Source organism: Balaenoptera physalus, assembly GCF_965194825.1.
Source record: "Balaenoptera physalus genome assembly, chromosome: 2".
Taxonomy (NCBI): domain Eukaryota; kingdom Metazoa; phylum Chordata; class Mammalia; order Artiodactyla; family Balaenopteridae; genus Balaenoptera; species Balaenoptera physalus.
Window position 1 is genome coordinate 13,712,685 of NC_138883.1, and position 15,622 is coordinate 13,728,306.

General features: G+C 48.6%; 1 protein-coding gene across 7 annotated transcripts in view; it reads left to right on the forward strand.

Annotated features, from left to right (window-relative positions):
- Nucleotides 1-15,622, forward strand: part of TTC7B (tetratricopeptide repeat domain 7B) — a 240,025-nt gene that overhangs the window by 164,517 nt on the left and 59,886 nt on the right. For all 7 annotated transcript variants that reach the window (XM_082451245.1, XM_082451243.1, XM_082451244.1 and 4 more), the window contains 2 exons: nt 7,827-7,943; nt 14,785-14,882. In XM_082451245.1, the coding sequence (XP_082307371.1) occupies nt 7,827-7,943; nt 14,785-14,882 (215 nt within the window). The remainder of the gene's footprint in view (nt 1-7,826; nt 7,944-14,784; nt 14,883-15,622) is intronic.

The following is a 15,622-nucleotide window of genomic DNA, read 5'->3' on the forward strand; positions in this document are numbered from 1 at the left end:
GGATGGTTATCCAGTGCTTTGCAGACTCAGGACGTGCCCTTTATGTGGGTGACAATGCGAATGGTACGCTGCCCCTCACTGGAGAGGCTCGGGAAGGACCTGGGCAGGGTTATAGCACATCCACCAGAAAGCCCTCCAGAGAATCTCTCCAGAAGGAAAGGAAGGTTCAAGACCACAGGTGGGGGTAGCCTTCATTTGTGAGCTTAATGTAGGTGGTTGATCAGAATTGCCACTGAATTTAAGAATAAAATACCCTCAAAATCCTTACTGGAATGAAATAAACACAGGTAGAATTGCCTAAGTGTAGGGACTATGGGAACTCTTTTCCTTGGATGTCTTTTTTTAAAAAAATCAGACCATTTGAAGGCTAAGATGGAGAGTTACGAAGTAGAGTGGTGCTTTTTGAACTTAAGTTTGCACAAGTCACCTAGGACTCTTGTTACATGAAGATTCTGACCCATTGGGTCTAGAGTGGTGTGTACTTTGTGCATTTCTCACATGCTCCCAGGGGATGCAGAGGCTGCTTGTCCCAACCACGCTCTTGAGCAGTAAAGCATTATAGGACCTCTCAAGGCCTTTTCCAGGGCTGGGTTAATTGGAAAAATCTATATTTTTTCTAATGAGTCAATGAACAGCACGTCAATACAGCAATTAGGTGAGCCAGATGATCAAAGGAATTGTGTATTTCCTGTGTAATAGTTGAGTATACAGATCATTCATTCAGGTGACATTTACTGAACAATCACCATTAGTGAGACCCCCCCCCCCACCAAGCAATGTTTGATATCTAATGGAAGCAGTCACGTGACTGGTTCCACACACCCCCCCCCCCATCCCTTTCAGCTGTTGCCAGAGGGTCCTCAGGGGGCTGGTAGCCTCAGCTCTGGGGCCTGCGCAGCTGCGACCCCACCATCATGGGCTTGCCTGGTGGTGACCGGGCCTGTGGAGCTGCGTCAGGCCGGGCAGCTCGCAGGCCAGTCGTGGCATTGATCTCCAGTGACAGTGACTCAGCCCCGGATCAGAGGCTGCTTTTTGCAGAGAACACCACCTCCTGGGATTGGGCTGCTTTGGAAACCCGGCCAGGAGAGTAAGGGCTCCAAGACCAGCAGGACGTGAGAAATGCTGGTAACAAGGACCTGAGATGGATTTCCTTCACGAAAGCCCCACCGAAACCTGAGAGCAGCCCCTCGTCCCCCTCTGAGGGGTGGGTTAGAGGTGTTGGGAACATCCTCTCCGTGACCGGCTGCCGCTCGGTCCTGTCTGACTTTGTTCCCAGCTGACTCATCTGGCTTCAGATTTCCACCGCTCCTCCTCATCACCATGTGCTTGGGGCACATCTCTTTTCTCTCACCATCTGATCTGTGGCTGCCAAGCCATCTTCTCAATTTAAAATTTCATTTGAGCATACCTACCTCCTCCCCACCCCTGCCTGATGTACTGTCACTTGTACCTGGTGACAAAGTGGTGACACTTCCCTTCAGGTGTTTGGCAGCCCGCCCCACTCCAGCTCTCAGGTCAGGCTCCTGGGAAGTGAGAGATGTGGGCGGTATCCAAGTCCCCTGTGGCCATTTGCCCCACGTGGGCAAATACCACATGCGTTTTCTGCACAGCTGTTTTGCATCCCAGCCTACATTCAGCAGATAAACAAAGACAGGTCCCTGGCATGCTGAGCCCAAGAGCACACAAACACAGATCAGCACAAAATACCAAACGTTCAAGGTTCCCGTGATGTTCTTTCTGAATCAGTTGCCTTGAATACAGCATTTACGGATCTGCTAATTAGTGAGGGTTTTGTTTCTTAATATGCGTGTTTCCTCCTTGATGCACTTAATGAGCACATTGTTTATACTGCCAGATAAGATTGGAGGGAATTATTACTTTAGAATTTCTCTAAACTTTCCTAGTTTATTTTCATGGACAGTTCTTCATCAGAAAGCTTAGTGAGGCGTATTAGATTTTAGAATTAAGCAATATCTACCCTTTTAGCTTCTTCTCGGGCCCCAGCCTTATATGCCAGACTCCAGACACCATTCCTTGAGTGCACGGGACGCTCCTGCCTTTGTCGAGATAGTCCATCTGCCTGCCTGGAAGGCCCCTCCCCAGGACCCCTCCCACCCTAACTGTGAAAGTCCTACTTCTCGGCTGTCTTGCATGACCCCCCAGGCAGACCCTGTCTCCTTCCTTTTGTGCTGCCAGAGAACCTTGTCCATATGTCTGTGTTCATCACATATGTGTATGTAACACTAGACTGTGAGCTTTGGTGGGGAAAGATACCATGTCTTATTCCCCTTTGTGGCCTCAAGGGCATAATAGGCATTCTTTTAATGATTGACAAAAGGATGAACAAATTCAAGTTCATTATCAGGCACACTGACATGTAGGTAGTCAGCTGTACAAATTATGGGGTGAGTAAACAGATTACAAAAAATATTTTATACAGATGAGATGAGGAAGGAGCTAGATGCTGCCTGGGGGGCGGGGGGTGAGTCATAGGAGATGTCAGACGGTGGGACTTGCACAGGTAGAGTAGGAGGGGCGCTGGGGAGGGGACTTCAGGCAGGCGGAGGGAGCACCGTGAGCGCAGGCAGGAAGATGGGAGGGCGTATGGCAAAAGCTCGAGGAATCCTGTTGAGTCTGTGTCTCATGGGGGTGGGGCCCAGGGTGAAGTTAAACCAGAGAGATGTGCCAGAGGGGGAGCCAGTGCTTGGGGGCAGTCTCCAGGGAGTGAGGAAGGTCTTCCCGGGGATGAGGATTAGACATTAAACCTGGCCCTGGTACATTCTCCAGGGTGCCCAGTGAAAAGTCACCAGGCCACATGGCCCCAGAGCTTCACCAGGGGCCTGTATCTTCTTTCTAAGGTCTACACTAAGCCAGTTATTTCAAGAGTTATCTTGGGATTCTCAAAAAATTCCAAAAATGGGGTAAAGTATTGTTTCTGTTAGTTTTAATGAAAAGTAAAGCCTTGATTAACTGCATCGTTCAAGTGTCTAGAATTTTATACATGCCTGACTTTTTTTATTTTTTGTCTGTGTTGGGTCTTCGTTTCTGTGCGAGGGCTTTCTCTAGTTGCGGCAAGCGGGGGCCCCTCTTCATCGCGGTGTGCGGGCCTTACACTATCGCGGCCTCTCTTGCTGCGGAGAACAGGCTCCAGACGCACAGGCTCAGTAATTGTGGCTCACAGGCCCAGTTGCTCCGCGGCATGTGGGATCTTCCCAGACCAGGGCTCGAACCCGTGTCCCCTGCGTTAGCAGGCAGATTCTCAACCACTGCGCCACCAGGGAAGCCCTGGGCCTGACTTTTGAGTGAAAGAGGCAAGTCACAAAAAGCACAGGCAAATGTGATCAATTTTTTTTTTAATGTGATCATTTTTTAAAGAACCATGTATGATGTATCCTAGGAACAATACCCCAGGAGCCCAAACTCCACTTTTTCTGCAACCCTACCCGAATTTCAGGGCCTTAATCTGTCCCTAAGCCAGAAATCCTGCCTAATATTCGTGGCAAGTCTTTCCTGCTGATTGGCCTGTAACTTCTCTGAGGGCAAGGGACTGTATTTTATGCCACTTTTATTCCACACAGTATCTAACAGATCTTTGCACATTTTAGGGTTTTAAATATTTAACAGTGGCTTAGAAAATGCTACATATCTTCATTAGTGTCAGTAGTGTGGTTAGAACATCTCAAGTCATTCTCCTCTGTTTCTTGTTTGGCTCTTCGGAGTCAGATGGGTTTGGGTTTACATTTCTGTTCTAACAGCGACTGGCAACGTGAACTTGGGCAGATTCCTTAGCTCTCAGCCTAACTTGGAGGGTTGTTGTAGAGATCACTGATTACATATTTACAGTGTCTGGCAGCTGCTGCTGTTATTGTTATTATTTCAACTGTCTTGAAAGCAGAAGCTTCCTGGCTTATAGCTTATTATTCCACAGTTGAGAGCTCTTGTATTTTCTGGAATTGCATTTCCATTTGGGAGTTTTAGCTCCTATTACTTAAGGCTGGCTTCAGCGGTTGGGGGTTGGGGAGGCTTTTTGACCTGAATCTCAAAAGATGAGTAGAGGCTTAAAAAGCAGAAGCGGATGGAAAAGGCATTCCAGGCAGAAGGAACAGCATGTGCAAAGACCCAGGGGCATGAAGGAGAGTGACATGTGGAGGAAGTTGATCGTGGCTAGAATGGGGGATGTACGTGGTGGGCAGAGGGCAGACAGAGGCTAAGCATGTGGGCAGGAGCCAGATCATAAAAGGCATTGCACGTGATGCTAGATTTGGACTACCAGGAACATTGTTAGATTGGTATTTTAGCGAGGTTCTATTCTTCATTAATTTCCTGTAAGTATTCAATGAGTCTCTGGGCAAAATTTTTTTTAATTAGATTAATGGACTTTAAGCCAGGTATAGGGAATAGGAATAGACCATTTTCCCAGCATGTGATGCCTTACTATACTTAAGAGGAACATCTCACTTAATTTGTGGTGGGTCCTGGGTGATGTGGCCGGCAAATGATCTCAGCCCGGCCATCCCTTTGCCCTCTCTATCAGGTTGACAGTTCCACAGATTGAAATGCAGTCAGTGCTGGTTGGTCCCAGGTTTTTTGCCTCAGGGTTTCCTCAGTAGATGGAATCTACAATATCTTTGGACATCAAATTAACAGCACATTAACGCTTACCGTTGTTTGTGTACTCTTCACGTCTGTGCCAATGTAACATGCACCCAGCCAGATGTTTTCGAACAATCTTGAAATGTGTGAGCAGGGCTCGGCAAACATGTTGACAAGTCCCTTGTTCTGTTTTCGGCATTGTTCTCTGCCTTATAAACCAGCCGAGGTCTGGGGAGTGGCGAGAAGGAGCACAGTTCCTGAGGCCTCCAATCTCCTGCTTCTCCTTTGCGTGCAAGAACATGTCAGAGCTAAAGGCTCCTGGAACTTTCTGCCCATCGCTCTGGACACATCTGACAGTGGCCGAGAGGCTTTGCTTTTTCTCCCCAACCTGTGCTCTCAGCTCCTCTTCTCTGTCAGCCTCTCCTTCACGCCGCTCCCCTTGCTTCACTTCCAAGTACCTTTTCCATCATTTGGGCTCAGCAATTCTACTATTGTTCTTCCTGTCTGGTTTTCTGAAATCCAGCCCACACCTTTCAACTCCATATCCTGAGTCAAGTGTTTGAAAGCTGTTATTTCATGTTAATTAGAAGTTCTTTTTCCAGCCAAGAAGCCTTGCACAGAACTGTTCCCCCAAGCTGTGGCTTAGAGACGAGCTCTGGTGTTTTGTACTTTGGTACAGTTAGAGGAATCGTGGATAATTGCTCTTAGAGCCGCAGCACTGCCTGCCAGGCCAGGAAACCTTCCCCACGACTCCGTGGCCCTCCGTGGGCTGGCAAGCTCCGAGCTTGACTCAGCCAGAGGACTCGGTGTGCCTCCAGAGAGCACCATGGTCTCGGTGGGGTCTCCCCTGGCCAGAATTGCTTGGCACCCAGACCTCATCCACGAGGGTCTCTGGCCTCCAAGTAGGTCTCCACCAAGTGCTGGCAGGTGACCGTTTGGCAGCTCCTCCTTCCTTTGTAACACATGTTCCAGTTGACCCATGTCAACTGGACCCACGTCATGTGGGAGATTCTGGTGGAGAAGTACTCCCACCACCTTCTGGACTCCTGAAGACATCAGCAGGAGTTGGCTTCTGGCTCCTTAAAAACCCCTCAAGACAGCCTGAGTGGCTGCCATTCCTTGCAGGCAGTCCTGGAAGGGCCTCAGGGAATTTCCGCTTCTTGAGGCGTTTTTGAGCAGAAGCCAAGCCCTGTTCTCACATCTGGCCTCACTCTTTACGCCCACCTGCTGGTAGATCAGGGCCTCCATCCGTCTCATTACCTGGCCTGTTACTCCATCGTCCTAGGCTTCTGCAGACCCAGGCTTGAGAAGGCTGCAGCCCTGAGCCCTCTGGGAGCCACCAGCGCCCCCTGGGCATCCTGTGTTCCATTTGGAGGGAGTAGTTGGTGCTAACCCATCCTGAGCTTGGGTGGTGACTGTTAGGACCGCCCTCATTCCACCTCTCCTGGGGCAGGGGGCGGACGTTCCTCCTCCGAAGGGCCTGCCTTCGAATGAGTAGTGAGGACTTCTCCTACGTGTCTAACTTAAATCACTAGAAACATATTTCTTTACCTTCTGCGGTTTATAGAGAAAATAGTCAGTGAGCAAATGCTGATTTAAAGCCCGCTGACCTCAGCGCACAGTTCTAAGCACTGCGGAAGTGAGGCCAGGGCTTCTTTTACTGAAGGGAGGTGAAACCCCTTACTGAGAGGGGTCCTTACAAAGATAACACTGATATTGTTTGGTAAAGTGCCAAGCACGGGCACAGAGAAGACCTTTAAAAAACAGGAGCTCCTCCCTGTCTTTGTCTTCTTTTTATTAACAACAAACACCAGCTAATAGGATACACACGGGGTAAAGATAAAGGTGTGAAAGTGGTATCCATGGAAGACCTATTTGATGAGGTGGAGTTTTAGCTGAATTTAGAAAGAATTAAGGAGCGACGTGGATTAGTAGAGATTAAGATTGAGAACATGGCATATATTCTTAGAGTTATGATAAAAACATAGCCTTTGGCCAGTGAATTACATTGGTAGGAGTAAAGGGCCCAGTGGGATACGTGGCACTGAATGGGATGGTGACATAGGAGTGGGCCAGTGGGCAGAGTGTCTTAAAGCAGTGGTCCCCAAGCTTTTTGGCACCAGGGACCAGTTTCACGGAAGACAGTTTTTCTCCGGACCGGTGGGGGGCCGTGGGAGGCAGGGCAGATGGTTCAGGTGGGGTAATGTGAGCGATGGGGGGCAGCAGATGAAGCTTTGCTCACTCGCTGCTCACCTCCTGCTGTGCGGCCCGGTTCCTAACAGACCGCGGACTAGTACCCCTGTCTTAAAGGACTCGATAAGGAATTTTGACTTATTACTACAGTCAGTAAGGAATCGTTGTAGTTTCTTGAGCTGGGAATGAAAATGATTTTTGGAGATCTTTATTATATGACTTCTTAGAGCCGGGCAAGTGAGTCGACAGCAAGACCATCAGGACGGTCCCTGGGCGCGTGGCGGGGCTTTCACAAGGACAGTAGTGATGAGCCCAGGGACCAAGGGAGCTGATGTCTAGAGGGACATAAGTAGACTTAGGGGGCCGGGCAGCTCTGAGGGGCCACAAAAGGGAGAAGGGGCTAAGCTTAGTGCCCTGAAGGTCTGGGCGGAATGCGAAGCCATCGGTGGTAAAAAAAAATTGGGAAGAGGTAGTGGGTGACTATGGGTGACTTGGTGAAGTCCTAGACCCTACAGAGCAGGGCTGGAGAAGATCAAAGAGGAGAGGGCCTTAGCCCGAGGCCCCTTTTCTATGTGCCCTCGGTTCAGGCTTTCATCTCCTTCCCATGATGAGGATCATTGTGGAAGGTTATTTGTAGATATTTATGTAGATAATTACATCTCCTGTGTAATTTTGTAAATAAATCAAGATTCGCTTTTGATGCATTTTTGAAGTTTTGCAAATACATTGGCTTTGTTCTAAAAAGCACGGTCTTGATAAAATCCCTGTGTTCTGAATGAAATTAGCCACTCCGATACGTTTCACCTGACCACACATGGTGGCATTGTGCCGGCACTGGCCTTGGGGGTGAGACTTATGCAGAGGCAGATATTGAGCCGGGAGTTCTGGAATCCTCGGCCCTGCTGCCACTGCTTCCCTCGGATCCAGCCTTTGGACGCCCCCTTCTAGAATGAGTACAGAGCTTCCGGCTACTTTGTTTTGTTCTGGTGGGGACTCTGGCTTGAGCTGTGTTCTTTTCTCCCTTTATCTCCCCACCACAGACTACTGTTTTCCAAAGTGAAGTTGGAGTCGCTGTGCCGGGGCCCGGATGAGGCGCTCCTCACTTGTAAGCACATGCTACAGATTTGGAAATCCTGCTACAATCTTACCAATCCCAGGTAAGAGGCCAGCGGCGGCGCCTGTTGTGCGTGGGTTTTGCATGGCCCCTGCCTCTCAGTCCATCCCCGATTGGCATTTAGCAGGACAAATTCTCCACCCCTGTGCACCCCTAGGCCCCCGGGAGCCACAGGTAAGAGCAGCGGAGCCTCACACATTACATTTTTAAGGAGATTTTCTCTTAGTGTCTGATGAAATCTCCAAATCGTGGGTTTCTTATGCTTTTGTGGCCACGGTGGCCCTCTAGGCTCACTTCCAATCGGTCTCCATCTGACTTCTCTCAGCCAGCCATTTACGTAATTCCCTTTGACGAGTCTTTATCTTTCTGGTGATTTATGGATAGACTAGTCAATTATATATTCCAGATGGGGTTCTCACAGTAATATTTTAAAAAGACCTGCATAGACAACAGGCCACATGCTAATAAGGAGAATAGAAATTGCTTTTGACATGATAAAGTGTAACTTTCAAAAAGTTAAAATCATGACTCAAACAAATATAAAAGATGAGCACATATCAAACATAAAAGATTAGCACATATGAAAGATTTTATTTACCTCATTAACTAATGAGGGAAGCAATAAAATGTTAAGACCCATTCAAAGAAGAATTTGAAAAATAGATTTGCTGAAATGAATTTGCAAATACATATAAAAACAATAATATTCTATAGAACAATGAAATACATTGTTTGGGGTTATCTTTCCTACGAGGTGGACATTGATTGTATCTCGACCAGACAAAATTCATAGGTTTTCTACCGGCCAACTCTGCCCCACAGAGATGTGAAAGGGCCCAGCCAGTCGGAGTCAGTCAAAGGCGCCCACCCTGCAGAGGCAGATAATCTGGGGAAGGTCCCCTAGTCAACTCCCAGCATGTCCCTGAAAAACACCATCTTCAAGTCTTGAGCAGTGTTTCCCGGCATGTGTCTGGATTACGAAGTGTGCCCTGACCTGTGAAGGAAGTGATTTAATGAAAAGGGACCTTACGATGCAGGTGAATTCAAACAACTGCTCAAACACTCAGAATAGTTTTCAAGTTCGCGGCAAGATGCACGGACAGCCCACATTCTGCTCTTAAGAGTCAGGAGCCTAAAACTGTATAAGTCAAATGGTAAATGTGTTCAAGGGTGTGGCCCACCCAATCCAGCCCAGCAGGAGGCGGGCAGGTGGGCTGGTGAGTCGCTGTGGGCGGGAGGAAAGGTGGGGTGGGGTTAGGGAAGCAGCTCGGTGCTGGTGGGGTTCCATGTGAGATCTTGTCTGACAAGTTTTTGCCGTGAAAAAAAAAAAATTCAAAATCAGGGCCCTGTTGAGGTGATGGGTCCTGATGAGCTGACATGAGACAGAGTTGAGACCACAAGCCCCGTGGGCGGTGTGGCTAGAAGATGGGGGAGCCTGGCTGAGAGCCCCCCCCTTGCAGAGCCCGAGCCACAAGAATTACATGAGAGTCCCCTTCCTAACCGTAGCCTGTGGCACGTTCCCAGGCCCACGGGGCCCATCTTCCTCTTGGTGAAAAGCTAATCCTGAAACTGGCCTCTTCCCTTTTGTGGGTATGTTCTGGAGATAAAGATCATTTTAATTTTTTTAAAAAATTCTACTTTTCTGAGTCTGTAGGCAGAAATAGGAAATGTCCATATTTATGTCCCCCAAAGTCCCCACTCCCAGCCTACCAGACGCAGCAGGATTTGAGGGAGGGTCTTTGCCGCGAGCCCAGCTACAGGCGATACTCCCCGAGCTGGCTGCTTCCTACTGCAGCACATCCCTTTGTCTGTACCCCCTTTAGAAGTGAGAAAATAAATCCATCAGCTTTCCCGTTGCCAGTTTTCCCTCAGTTCTCCACACCTCTCCCACCTCCCCACATTTCTTCCCACTTAGCAACCAAGAGTATTGCATGTGAGGAGAAGAAAAAATAGCAGAATTGGAAAGCTTTTTAAAAATACTTAACCAAATGCCTGGGCTGTGTCCATACTTGCTCGGCTCCCTGAAGGATCCTTCAGGGCCAGGCGGTGGGGGGGGAACCCTGGCTTCGGGCGGCGCAGAGTCTGGCTGGGGGTGGGGATGGGGGTGGGGCTGGGGTGGGGTGGGCGGAGGAGGACCATCAGCTCCACGGAACTGCTCCCTCCGGCTACTCCCAGAGCCTTGAGGGAGGGGGGCTGGCAGTGCAGCAGTCCCTTATTAAGGAGTTTCCTGTTTGTTTTTTTAACTCTGTTTTCTCTGGGATATAAATAAATGTTTCTCCTGTAGCCCTCACACCAGTGTGCAAATTTAGACATCCTCCCCAGTACGGTCGGGGAGGGCGTGACCCTGGCAGTAGAATAAAGCAGAAGAGGGGAGGGCAGCGTCTTGACAGGGACAGCACACCCCGCAGTTCTCCAGATAAGGGCAGCTCTGGGCCCGGCAGCCTCAAGTCGGGAAACACGGGGCTTTAGAAGAGGAGAGAAACGCATGGCCAAGGCGTGAAAACTGAGCAGAAAGCATGCTGGCGGGGGCGGTTGGTTTCCAGCTGGAGAAGGTCCTCACTGACTTCCGGGCTCAGGCGCCCGTGTTTCTAAGTGTTCTCAGTTGTGAGGGGCCTGCGCTCACCCCTCCCAGGGCGTCCCACCGCTCGCCACCCCCAAGAGCCCACCCAGGGGCTGGCACGGGCCTCCAGAGCGGTGGGACTGAAGGGGGCGCAGAAGAAGACACGGGCAGTAACAGGGCCAAACGGAGACAAGACCTCGCTTCCTGTTCTCTGCGACCCGTCCCTCCTCTTCGCTCTTGCTTGAAGCAGAACCACCCTCTGAGCCAGTCGCTGAACGCAGCCTTAGGCCAAAGAGCGGTCCCTGCAGGCTGAGAACGCTTCTGCTGCTGTGAGCAAAGGGTGGGTGGCGTTCTCCTGAGTGTACATTTGGCAAGGTGTTGGTCGTTTCAGAAGCCTGGGTTTATTTCCCGAGGCCTGCAGCTCTGCTTGCCTTTAGGACAGAAATCTGCCTCACGTTTCGTCTTCTCTCCTGCTGAAGCGCACAACTCCCTCAGCTCTTGTGCGCCTTGACTTGGCCACTTAAGACAGTGTGACTTCTGGCCAGAGCCTTGCCAGACGGTCCAGCGCTTCAGCAAGGGATGCTGTACCTTCCCCGTGCCGCCCCGTGCGAAGCTGTTTATACGTTCTCCTCAACCCCTGCCTCAGCCTTGCAAGGAAGCTACTGTTCTTTTCCACTTCATAGAAAATAAAAGTGAAGCTACACTTCACTTTTATTGAAGAACTTGCCCTAGTTTTCTCAATTAAACAACTAGTAGAGCTATTATTCAAACCCAGGTCTGCCGAACATCAAAGCTCTCTCCATCACCCATGCTGCCTCTCTGAATTGACAACCAGCTTTTTTTCCTTTATTTTTATTTTTTATTATTAACTACTTCTTCCCCCCTCTTGTCACTGCCACTTAAACCATCTCCATCATGTAGCCATATGATCGGAAGAAAATTTTTTCTTCCTAAGTCCCATTTCAATCACATTAACGAATAGCATATAAACATTTTTTAAAAAGACAATTTCTTTGCTCTAACCTCAGTTGGAAATTGGAAACCCCATTTCACGCTAGTAGTCATCCGTATTTTGGTGGAGCTTTTCTTTTCACAAAGTGTGCTCTCATTCATCTTCAAAGTAGCCCCATAAAATGGCCAAATGTCGTGTTACATCAGACCCATTTTACTGATGAGAAAATTGAGTTCGGGAATGTTGAGAACTTGCCTTGATTCGTGTAATCCAGCCTTAAGTTGCCTGGGAAATGTTCTGGTTTCCTATCCAAGGCCCCTCTATTACATCAGTGTTTATTGTGTGCCAGGCACTGTCTCAGAGCTGGGAAAGGACAAAGCTGTGACAAAGACCCCAGGGTTCTGGTTCCCAGGCCACCACCAGCTCGCCTCCTATGTTTAATCTCTGTGTAGCTGTGTTAGAGGATTTCCAAGAGAAGCTTCCAGTTTCCAGGAGAACTTAACCATCAGTACAGCGTACTCGGGATTTTCAGTCCGTATTTAAGGGAATAGAAATTACCTGGATGTGTACATCTACACACGTGGATCTCTGCAGCTTACGTGCGGTGGATTTGTGGTTCCTTCCAGTTTCCTTTCCCTAAACCCTCTACGAACACCGCTGACCAGGAGTGGTTTTCCTCTCCTTCCTGTCATCCTCCTTCGGAGGTGGTCCTGGCACCTAAGGGCCAGGCAGAGAAGAGGTGAGGTGACTGAGCTGTAGGGGGAGGTGGTCCACGGAGGTGCCCAAGCAGATGTGTCCCAGAGGGAGAGAGGAAGGCTTGCGGGAGAGAGGCTGGCCAGAATGAGAGAGCGAGGCCAGGCCTCCCTCTGCCCCTTCTTCCACATCCTGTGGATCATGGCAAAGGCAAATTCTGCACCATATAAACAAAGAACTAAAACCTGCTTAAAGCATCCAGCAAAATTCTCAGTCAGTCACAACCGTCAGAGTGGAAATGAAAGCATCTCCATTGTGAATAGTTATTTGTTGCTATATAAGCAACAGATACTATGGAGATAAACAAAGACTATGGAGATAAACTAAGGAATGTAACCAAATATTGTTTCTCAGCTGGTGGAAGGGAAATATAGGTCGTGGGTCCCTATCACTGGCTGAGGTTCATAAGTTAAGATCTTCGTTTTAGTTGGGGTTTATAACATCTGGAGTAGGAGGTCCTTAACTCAGCTTCTCCACACCTACCGTTGCACCAGACAGCTGGGAATGAGTTGTCTCCAGAAGTCAGCCAGCCTTGTTAACCCCAGATGCATGTTTGGAGGCATGGTATTTATAAGGACACCTGGCGTGTGTCCAGAAGTTATAGTTCTTCTGCATGTTCTGTGTCCATGACCTCAGTTCAGCCTGACACACTCCTGTGTGGGAAGACAGTCCTTATCCTCACCTCACAGGGAAGTCACTGAGGCACAGAGAAAGGGGCCTTGCTCGAAGTGACCTACCATTAGTGACAGAGGTGGGATAAGAACCCAGACTCCTGGTTGGGTCCCAGGACCCAGCGTGCCATGCAGCAGCCAACCCTGTGCTCTGATACTTGGTGAAATGAGAAGCCTGGAGGACTGTGGCTGAACCAGACATTTCCCATCCACTTACTGTGATTTGGTCCACTGAAAACCCAGGCAAATCCTTCCTTGGCAATTCCAAGACCTCATTGTGTGTCCTGGAATCCCCAAGGTGATGAAAAATTTCACTGTATTTTGAGATAAGATCTTCCGAAAAACTCCTAAGTGGGGAGCCATTGCAACATTCAGATAATTAACTCTTTGTAATATTTTTGTAGTATTTTTTGTAATATTTATATTAAAAATACATGCATGAACAGATCAATGCTAGAAATATTCAGTTGCTAATGTGATTAATGCAAATTTGCATGTACTTTTATGCTGTCTTCTGCTCAGAGACATTTATTGTTTCTCAGTCACGGAAATAATTAATAGAACAGATTCCAGAAAGCATGTATCCAGTGATGTCATAAGTATAGGCTGACAAACCAGTCTGTACTGAAGCAAGTTTCCTTCTGTTTCCTGTGGATTTCTCTAACTACATCACTGGACGTGGAAATTGCAGCCTGCAAACCATATTAAGTTTCATAGCAAATCTTGTTTGTACCACTTTTAGAAACAGCTGCATAGAGGAAGGAAATTGTGTCCCTTTATTGTGGAATTCGAACTTCTTAACAAAAAAAAAAATCATTTGTAGAGCCCCCAGATTGGAAAAAAAGAAATGGATTCAAAGAAAAGCATTAAAGGCTCAAACCTCAAGAGACAGATATGCATCTTTTGATAGAATATCATGATAGAGGAAAAAAGAATGCAATTGTTTCATTGTTTTTACTTACAAGCTTCTTAGAATTAAAAAAAAAAAAAGTCTTTATGAGCCAAGGGCCCTTAACGGTGTTTCATTCCAGTTAGTCCCGATGTGGTCTCCCACGTGACTCGCCCGAGGACTGGGGCTGATCCCGTTATGTTACGCAGGAGCAGCCTGGAGAGGGGGATTCAGTGCAGGCAGCTAACGAGGAGCACCGGCCTGCAGGCTGCTGCCAAGACGCTACCGTGTTCTCTCCAAGGCCCAGCCTGCCCAGCGCGGGAACACTGGAAGGGGGCTGTAGCTGCCGCTCTGCCAGCACCCAGCTCAGTGTAGGGCCTCACACCTCCTCTCTCTTGTCTATTAAACAGAGGTATCAACCACGCCATTCATCTTAAAGGCTTGTTCTTAGGACACAAACGAGGCCGTGGCTGTGATCTCCCTTTGCAAAGGAAGGGCCAGTGGTTCTTGAATTTGGCTATGCATTAGAACCATCTGGGGAGCTCTGAAAACCAGAAATTCTGATTTTTTTGGTCTGGGGCAGGACCCAGGCATCAATGGCTTTTAGAGATGCCCCGGGTGATTTTTCTGTGCAGCCAGGGCTTAAATGCACTGGTGTAGAGCGTTGGTTCCTAAAGACGACTCGAGGATGATGTGTTTATGGGCTTGATGAGCCTGAGACTTACCAGCACAGAATGCTCATCAGTTTCCCCCACACGGTGGATGGAGAACGTGGCTCGAAGTTCTCATTTTTGTGTCTTACAATGACACAAAAGAGACGAAAATTAGCTTGGGTCTCTGCGTGCGGTTTAAGCCGTGTTTGTGATACGGATCCTGAAAGGAATCCCAGCGCAGGCCGGGCGGGGAAGCAGGATGCCCGGTGATGAGTGGAAAGGTGCTGAAGAAGCTCAAAAAATGCACAGAAGGTTTTGCTGCATTTCAGGAGTCGGGATTGGTTGACTCTGTTTCCTTCCCCTGCCCACCCTTCAAATGACTGACATTTGTAGCTGTGTTTTGCAGTGATTCTGGACGTGGGAGCAGCCTCTTAGATAGAACCATTGCTGACAGACGACAGCTTAATACAATTACTTTGCCAGACTTCAGCGATCCCGAGACAGGTGAGAATAAAAAGCCAGAGGGGCCGAAACGGTGTCAACCAGAAGGGACATGGGGCCTGGCCCCAAGCCGCGCGGGATGAAGACCATCAGGGCCTGGGGTGGGAAGAAGTCCTCACCCAAATAGGCTAAACTCTCACCTGAGGTGCATTTTCTCCAGTGTCTTTTTTCAAGTGTGTGTTCACAGTGGGGGAAGTAATATTACTTGCCCAGCACAGCTCTTTGAAATCTTTCTATTTTTCCCCTTGCTCTTGGAGCCGAAAATTCGAAACTAAAATTAGACTGTTCCCATCCCCATCAAGCTTCCCCTCTGCTTTTCTGTTTCTTTCTCTTTCTTTAGATTTCAGACCTTGCTAAAATCAAGCTTTTGGTTTCTAATCAGTTGCACATATGAACTCACACAACCCCACAAAAAACCCTGCAGGGAGAGGCAGGTGGGTTCAGAGCTTCTGAATCTACTGACCCCACGAGCAAGCTTGTGGCACTGACTGCCTCGGAGCAGATATTTACACCTCAGTTATCATTTGCGTTTCCACAGTTGCCTAAGTACAGAGGGGTAAAGATACCTCTGTAATCTCCGGAACTCCAAACAAGTAACTTTAGTAGTAATACTGACTTTTCAGTGGCAATTCGGAGGACTCGACAGACCCACAAAATGTAAAGAAATCCACGGCGCTTTGAGCCTCAGGGGTAGTTCCAGAACATCCTTTGGAAGCTGGTTTTGTTGCTTCTCCCGCCGCCCC